Source organism: Cajanus cajan, chromosome 4 (genome assembly GCF_000230855.2).
Source record: "Cajanus cajan strain Asha chromosome 4, NIPB_CcT2T_4, whole genome shotgun sequence".
Classification (NCBI taxonomy): Eukaryota; Viridiplantae; Streptophyta; class Magnoliopsida; order Fabales; family Fabaceae; genus Cajanus; species Cajanus cajan.
Window position 1 is genome coordinate 54,043,611 of NC_138520.1, and position 9,138 is coordinate 54,052,748.

General features: G+C 30.4%; 1 protein-coding gene across 1 annotated transcript; it reads left to right on the top strand.

Moving 5' to 3' along the window:
- Positions 1-884: 884 nt before the first annotated feature.
- On the top strand, positions 885-5,603 carry LOC109802931 (uncharacterized). Its single transcript, XM_020364360.3, has 6 exons — positions 885-1,306; positions 2,424-2,485; positions 2,593-2,855; positions 4,730-4,804; positions 5,019-5,081; positions 5,230-5,603. The coding sequence occupies exons 1-6, from the start codon at positions 1,200-1,202 to the stop codon at positions 5,272-5,274; spliced, it is 615 nt and encodes a 204-aa protein (XP_020219949.1). The 5' UTR covers positions 885-1,199; the 3' UTR covers positions 5,275-5,603.
- The last annotated feature ends 3,535 nt before the right edge of the window (positions 5,604-9,138 follow it).

The following is a 9,138-nucleotide window of genomic DNA, read 5'->3' on the forward strand; positions in this document are numbered from 1 at the left end:
AATTTGGTGAAAACATAAACAACCTAATTTTCTATTCTATATATATATAGAGATTCCGATGCTAAAGTTAGTATTTGTGGGTGTATGGGTCTCATATATGTAGTGCACGTACCTTAGTATGAATTAGGATTTATTTGAACTTGAGGTCAGTTGTGACCCGTTCAGATGATGGGCCTTTGTTTTGGCCGATGTCTTGTAGTACTTATCCAATGTCATGCGGGGCTCAGTGTCGAGTTCGAGCTCGGTGCTAGGCGCGGATAGTACATATATATATATATATATATATATATATATATATATATATATTTTGCTAAAATACTAATCCTTTCCTCTCATATTGTTGGGCCTTGAAATTTTCAACCATCAATTTCTTAGTAAACTCTTTGATTTTAAACTCCATTGATAATATTTCTTCACAATTTCATATTTTTTATTCAACACCTTCCAACTCTAAATCAAAGATTTTTTTAACACTTCTCACCATGTTCAATTTTGCAATTTTCTCCTTTATTTTGTCTTTATACTAGCTAAAGTTAAAAAATTTATTCTCTTAAAACCACTTCTCTCAACTATTTATTCTTGTTTATGCACAATATTTGCTTTCTCTAAAATATATTTTTCATTTTTTAATAACTATCATATTTTTGCTTCCTGACTCCTTTTAGCCAATTGAGCTTATTCTTTTAGCATCGTCAACCTTTATCACTTTTACAAATTTGTTTTTCGGTTGAATTCATAAAATCATTTAAAAAAAACTTAAAAATCATGACATTTTTTTCAAAAATCTTTTAAAATTTATAAAAATTCGTGCATGAAAAAAATGACTAGTTGCTTATTCCAAACGACACCTAAATCCACATATACTATAAATGCATCCAAATCAAACGCAACCCGATTGGTTGCCGTGATGAACACCATTCACTCACTCACTCTATTCTTCTAACTGCGACCGCATGGAGACCTGATAGACTCTCACAGGTCCCAACTCCCAACGCCAAATTTCCTCTCTCCATTTGTTTTCGTTTTCTTTTCGCCACAAAGAAGCCGTTTCCACCGATTCTCTATCCATCAACCTTCGATCAAACCGAATTAGGGTTTTCATTCTCTGCAGCCGTTTTCACAATCTGGGTTCCTGCACCCCCGCAACCAAATAAGTGTTAGTGTTTAGGTTTTGATTTCGTTTGGAACTAACGCCAAGGATGTATTCTGATCGAGTGGAAAGTGGAACTCGGAGATCAGTGAAGGAACGCCTTGATGGGAATTTCGCCTCTGATTCTACGCGCCAGCACAAAATCACCGGAAAGAGGTTCTTTTGTTGTTGTTGTTGTTGTTATTAATGTTGTTACTGCATGTAAACCATTCTCACTGTGGAAAACTATGTATATGTGGATTATTCGTTGTGGGTATGCTTAATATTGGTGGCTTTGGTGTTGTGTTGAGTTACATTCTTCATTTTTCAGATGGTGTGAGCAAGCTTTTATGCTAGCGGTTTCATGATATTGTTGTGATGGTTGTGAGGGGTTCAGTTTTTGTTTTAGGATGTCGTTGCTTAGGGGTGGTGGCAAGGAATTGTGGTGATAAGGGTTCATGAGTTAGGTTAATGATGGTGTTTGATTGATTTATCTTTGTGTGTTATTCTGTGTGTAAAAGTTAACAATTGGGAAATTTCCTTGGCCTGGGCCTTGGAGGAGTGCCTTGAGAGTTAAAACCGTTGGTGAATACTTGGCTGGGGTTGGGGCTTATGATGATGTAGTGAGGATTGATTGATGTCAATAATCAGAGGATTATTCGATTCGCATTGTTTGAATGGCTTTGAGCCTTTGAATATTTAGCCGGTGCAAGGTTATTTATTGGAGTTATCCCTTTAGCATTTTACTATTTTGTTGTGTGATTGTAAACTTTTTGTATGTGGGGTTTTGGTGATGGTTTGGGTAGATATTTTTCCCTGGCTGCAACTGTAAATTAAATTGTTTTTGGTATGGTGGAGGGAGGGTTCTAATTGTTGGGTTTTTTCTTTACTGGCACACCGCAAAGAGTTTGGTTGTCAAAATTGTTATCCTACACATTGAATTGTTTGATTTGATGAGGTGGGGTGGGAAGGTTGGTAACTTGGTGTGGTCCTGATCTCTGAAGAAATGTGTTTCTACATGTATTGTCCCGGGATTGTTTCTCAGCATGTGGAATCTATGGGATCCTATGATCTTGCTGAGTGGAAGTATAGCACAAAATACACTTGGCAACCTTATTCATGAGGACAAACTTGTTGGAGCAATGCTCATTCATTGACTGGGTTCTGTTTTAGTTGTATTTATAATGTACTACTTGATTGTCTAGCACTACATTTTATGTTGCATGTTCATCTTGTAAAATGGTTACTTACACAAAAAACTTGTTGATGTATTCCAAATCATGGTTTTTTGCAGGCAGAGGCAAGATGACAAGTGGAAACATGATCTCTATGAGGATGACGAGCCCCGGATCTCTAGTATGGATTGATTATGTTATTCTCATATGCAAGTATAAGTTGCTGCTCTTGTTGGATACCGATAGTTCATTTTATGGGTTTTGATTGTGTGTTAATGACTTGTGAAGATCGCAAGGTTACTGCTCATGATCTTCGTTTGAAGCTTCAAAAGAAAGGTCTTCACCCTGGAGGTCAAACTGGAAGGAGTTCTGTTCCTGGTCAGCGGGATCTCCGTGAAAAGCTTTCAGGGACAATGACTCCACAACCTAAAAACTATGACCCACCAAAGCCTAAAGTAGCTGTTAAACCTAGCAATAAAAGTATTGATGCTGAGACTCCTGATGTACATATCAAAAAATCAGCTAACCCAACTCCTAAAAGGTCCCGGAAGGTATTATAATTGACTTATAATTTTTTGGTTATTGATTGATGAGATTTTTTTTTTGAGTGATCTAGCAAGGATGTTGGTTGTAGTGTATGTCATGTTCTGTCACCACCTTTTCATTACTATACACTCAGCATTCCATTTCCATTGACAATTTAAACTAGTGATGACTTTACCCCCAAAAAAACTTGATGATGACTGCATTAGTAATTTATTATATTATTACTGTGATATATCAGATAGACTCATGGGTCTTCTATATATTAATGAACTGACCTTGGCATCTTTGAGATGCTTTGAGAGGGTGAGAACCGAGGACTGTATTTGTTTGTGGTCATATGAGTTCATGTAATTTCTTGCTTTGTCTAATGCAACAGCAGCAAATATGGATGGTATTCTCTGCCAGAGGCTTATATTTGCTGAATTCATCTTTCTTGAAACAGAAAAGTTTCATCACACATAAAGCTTGTGAGACTAAACCTCACTTGTGAGACTGGTATCTGTGAGGAAAACTTGAAAAAATAAAACCAGTTGATACTCTTAATGCACCATTCCTGCCCTTTCTCTTTACAAATTTCCTTTTATTATTTAGGTAAAAAAATGTTTTAAAGAAAGAGAATTTTTTTATGATTGTTCTACACAAACAACAATCTACATTCATCATGGGAATTTTCTTTTTTTATGTTGATCTCTAATAAGGGTATGAGATACAGAGAATCTAATCTGAAAATCTGTATTCCCAATCCTAGGATTGATTTTTGTAAGCCAAATGAATTTCTTTTTGACTATTGTCATGTATTTAACTGAGCTTGTCAGCTTGGTATTAGTTCAGTAGTTCTATATATTTTTTTTGGAAATGAATTATTTGATTTGAAACAGAAGCATGAATAATATCTAGATAAGGGTTGCAAGTATAGGTATTTAAGAATAATAGGCAACCCTGTCCTCACATGTGAGGACGATCTATCTAGCGGAGAACTCATGTTTGATTCCTGCCGTGTGCAGCAACTCATTGGGCCAGCAGTAGTAGTACTGTGAGCAGGATTAGTCTCTAGTCCAATGAGTTGGGGAATACCTGTGGTAGGATAGAGAAAAAATAGGTAGCAATGAATTTGGTACCAGGGCAGGGAGGGTGTTAGTCACTGTTACTTACGCACCCAGAATAAAATTGGGGAATAAGAAAGAAAGATATTATTGATAGAATAGAAATGAACACAACACAACAGTGAAATTTCTCCTCCTAGGATTTCTCCTTCACAAAGGATCTCTCCTTTCAACAAAGAGCAAAACTCAATTTACAAGTGATACAGAATGAATTCCCCTACTTTCAGTCCTCCTATTTCTCCATTCCATGTCACTAACTCCCTCTAACAAACTAACTAAATAATTTTCTAACTACCCCATGGTCCTAATATTCACAGTTTTACATAATTAATTATTAATCTTCTGGGCAATGTGGTACTGATGGCAGGCTGAAATAAACTAATAATGCTAATAACTAAAATTTTGCTATTATGATACTTGGTATTTGATACTGAAAATGAAAGCGGATGATGCCTTAATTTTGTGTGTGATACTGTGATCCAAACAAACTGGTTGATTAAATGGAGGTGACCTGGAATGTGATTATCCTAGATACTAGTCTCATCTAATGTATTTTGGTTTATCCTTTAAATTTTCCCAATCTTTTTATCTTTATCTTTTTTATTATAGTATCTCGATTAATGGATAAAACTGTTACATTTTGTTCATATGTGCAAAATAAGTCAGTTCTGTGAAATGTACTGTTGTTTTTGTCTCCCAAATTTCGTTGCTAAGCAATATGCTTTCCTTTACTTGAGGAAACTAATGCGGTTTAAATCCTGGTTTATTGTTGACAGGCTGATGCTCCATTGGATGATTTTTTGCTGTCCTTGGGTCTTGAAAAGTATCTTATAGGTTTTCAGGCTGAAGAAGTATGTCATACATCTATTTAACCCTCCCCTCTCGATATGCATGTTCTTTTGCCTTATTTTTTGGTTTTTAATGTTCTTTTAATAAGTTGCAAAAAGAAATGATTATTTATTCAAAATAATCCAAATATGTAGTCAGACTAAAATACAATATTATAACTGAATTTTAGTTCCACCTTAAAGAGTTAATATTTATGATTAAAAGCTATTTCTTCAGGTTGACATGACTGCACTCAAGCATATGACTGATGATGATCTCAAGGCTATGGGTATACCAATGGTACGCATCATCAAGGAGTGCGGAATCCGCACTTCTAATTCTTAAATTCTTATTAGTTTTTGTCAACCCTGCTCTCGTTTTCATACAGTAATTATTAATACATTCTGCATTTATTAATTCGATTTTGATTTTGCTTTGTTGATTTCAGGGTCCGAGAAAGAAGATACTTTTAGCCTTGGAGTCAAAAGGCTGACATTTTGGTCTCTTGTATTACTATCAAGGTTATATTACCCTAGTTATATAATACATTAGTGTGCTTCTGTTTATACTCTTGACTGTAATTTTTTTTAAATCCTTTTGGTGCTTTTTATTACCATTTTCAATCTTGCCTCCCTTACATTACTGAAAAGTGGTCTAAACAAGCTTTGATACTTGAAAAAGGAGCTTGAGAGCTAGAAAATTGATTGATAGAGTTTATTGTTTAGCTGGAAGGGCTTGTTTTAGATGAGTGATAGATGAATGGATGCATCTTAAAGTGTGACTGCTTAGCTCTTATAAATATTTATTTTTCCTTTTGAATCATCTTTCCCGTCTCACATTAACTTCATTGCTTCCATTTCTTTCTGAACTTCTCTCAATCTCATTCTATGTATGTCATGTCTTTTTATTTCTTGGCTTTATCTTCAAGAGTAACATTTCTGTCTAGCATGTCAGAGGCATTATTAGGCAGATATCATAAAATTCATCAAGACTCCGCAGGTGATATTTTCATCAATATTTATAGCACATGCAAGTTAATGTACGGGCCTCCTTTGAAGGGCATTGATTGACCTTTTTTCTACAATTTTTTTATCATCATTATTTTTATCTAGAAACCAAGTAAATTTATTTCTTTTTGATGTATTTTACTTATAACTTTGAATGTAGTTATAATTGAGTGTTAACAAGTTCATGCATAGAAACAGTTCATGTACACGATATTCATCCGCTGTAGAGAATAATTTTTTTCATTTTCTAATTTCGAGAATACTAACAATTTGAATTAACAATGCAAAATAATTATGCTGAAGCACGTGATGAAGTTTCATTATTGAAATGTTCTTGCATCAAGTTAGACAAAAACTGTAAAATAGAAGTTTTAAATTAAAATGATTCAAAATGCCTTTAGAGTGTATTATGTATCAAAATGCCTCTAAAACAGGTGCTAACTTAACTTTTTTGTGCATAAAAAGCTCGAAAAAACTTCTGCAATTCAAACTATTTGTGTATTTTCCATATAAAATATACTTCAGCAAAAACATAAATTATAGTTTTTTAAGACAAATTATTCAAATGTAAACTTTGATTACCGGCAATAAAATTGAAAATAGAATATTCAATACTTTTAAAATTGTATCGCTAATTCAGTCAGTGATGATCCAGGTTTAAGGTGTAATAGTTCAATTGTAGGAACATTTACTAATAGTATGTTTACATTTCTAATAGTAAGCAAAACGAAAAATTCTTTAATGTTTTGCTTCAATAGGATATTTTAAATGAAAAAATAATGTAATTTAAATAGGGATTTAAAATTTTATGTGATAAATTTTTTTGTTTGAATATTTTATTAGAAAGAATTTACAATTTTATGATTTCAAATTAGAATTTTAGTTAACTAAAAATACGGGATTCCAATTTTCATCGCAAAAGATGGAATTTTAAAATTTCTACCGTCTTCATTTCCTCTCTGCTTGACCTTGCTTTGCTCCGATCTCTTGCATCTTATCACGTCAAATCCTTTATAATTTGGAATTGTTATCAAGTTAATACTTCAATAGATATTTAAAATATTAATTTTTATATATTAAACATGAGTTTTTATTTTATATCAGAGTGATTTTAGAGGTTTTTCTTCAATGATTTTTTTTTTTAATTTTTTTTAACTTTTTATTTAATTTAATTTTTATTTATTGCATATATTTAAGAATTAAATTTTAATATTTTAAAATAAATTATTAATAAATAAAAATAAATATTATGTTATAATATAAATTTTTATTATAAATTTAAAGTATATTTTATACACTTAAACGTATTTATTTATATAAATTTTAAATATAATATATATATTCAAACATAATTTTAATTCACATATATAATTTATTAAAATTTTTTTGTTATATATCATAAATATTTACTTGTGCATTTTACAGGTAAAAATGCTAATTTCTATTATGTTAGTACTTTATTTTGTAAAATAACAAGAGTTGTTACAGAAAGTATTAATTAGCTTGTTTATATTAATAAAAATAATTATCAATAGTGTTAATATTTTTAATGTTAAACAAATTAAAAAATATGAATCTTCATTACTTAGCGGCCATTTTATTCTTGTACCTGTAGCAATCGAAAGTTCGATTTTATTAGAACTGCTCATTTTCAAATGATATTTACAGTGTTCATAAATATTTATTTTGTATTTAATTTTTTTAATACACATTCAACCCACAAATGCTTATGTTTTTTACTTTCATCGAGATTATTAAAACTTTCACCTATCATATAATTTTTATTATTTGTATCATTTGTACTAGTTATTATACTAGAACTAGAATTCTCATTTTCACTACAATTTCCGCCCTTTCCAAAAATGTAACTATAAAAATAACTGTTATTGTGTTTGTCACTATCATTTAAAATGAAACTATCAATACAGATTTGAGAATGAAGATAAATGCAACTATTAATGTTATTATTCCAAATAATATAATTTATAAGTAAAAAATAATTATTTTATTTTAAATAAAATATTTTATAAATAAAATAAATTTAATTATTTTATTTAAATAAAAATAAAGAATTCAGTTATTTATAAGATGAAAAAATCTAAGTAATTGATCGAAACACAAAAATAAAAAAAAATTCTTTATCTTAAAACAAGAATTTAAAAATGAAGAAATTTCAATTGTAGTAATTGAAATTTCTAAAATTTAAAATTCTTTGCTTTTAAAATACTCAATTCAAACACAACTTAACTTAATTTTAGTTAAAAAAAATTAAAATATTAATGTATTTAAAAATTATTGATTGGTAATTTTTTTAATTAATTTTTGACCATTTTATTTTATTCTTTGACTAACTTTTTATTAGATTAATTTTGTGGTTCATTTGAATTTGACTAATTGTTGACTCAAAAACACAATGAAGTTTTTTTTAGGTAATCAATGATATTGGTACAAAATCTCTACTATCAAAAGTAATGACTAATCTTTATACAAGATGAATATTCCCCTTAACATAGTCTCTTCCATACCTAAAGTCAGAATTTAAATCCTGAATTAAGAGTAGGATTGAGCAAACAACTTAGTAATATATTTATTAAAAAGTGGTTATTTTATAAATACACACACACACACACACACACACACACACACACACACACATATATATATATATATATATATATATATATATATATATATATAAATATATATATATATATATATAAGCTGTCAAAATGGGTAACCCGATCTGGCCCACCATGAGTTGGTTAATAGGTGGACTAATCCAATTTGATTCACCTTTAGGTGAGCTTAAAAAAGGCCAACTCGACTTGGCCTACCACAAGTTAGTGGGTTAAACGGGTTGACTTAAATTAAAAAAATATATATAAAAAAAATTATTGAACTTTATAAAAATATATTTTATAATTCTATATATTTTAGAATAACAACTATATTAACAAATAGAACAAATAATTTTATTTTAAAAAAAAATAGACATCATCTACAATCAACTTAATCAACATATAAAATCAAAGTTTTTGTATAAAATATTGACAAATAATATTAAATTGATATTAATTATCATAATTCACAAGTAATATGTACAAAATTTAGTTAATGGTATAAATGTATAATCATATAAAGTAACATTTGAGAACTTAAAAAATAAAATAAAAAAAAGTATACTATGTGAGCCAACTTGTGAGTCAAGTCGGCTCACAACAGGTTGGCTTGTGGTGAGTCAAGTTGCAAGTGAGTCGGACTGAATATTTATTATAACTTGAACAAACCAAAATTTTCTAACCTAACTCGACTCAAATCCGTGACAAGTCAGGTTGGCTCATGGGTTTTGG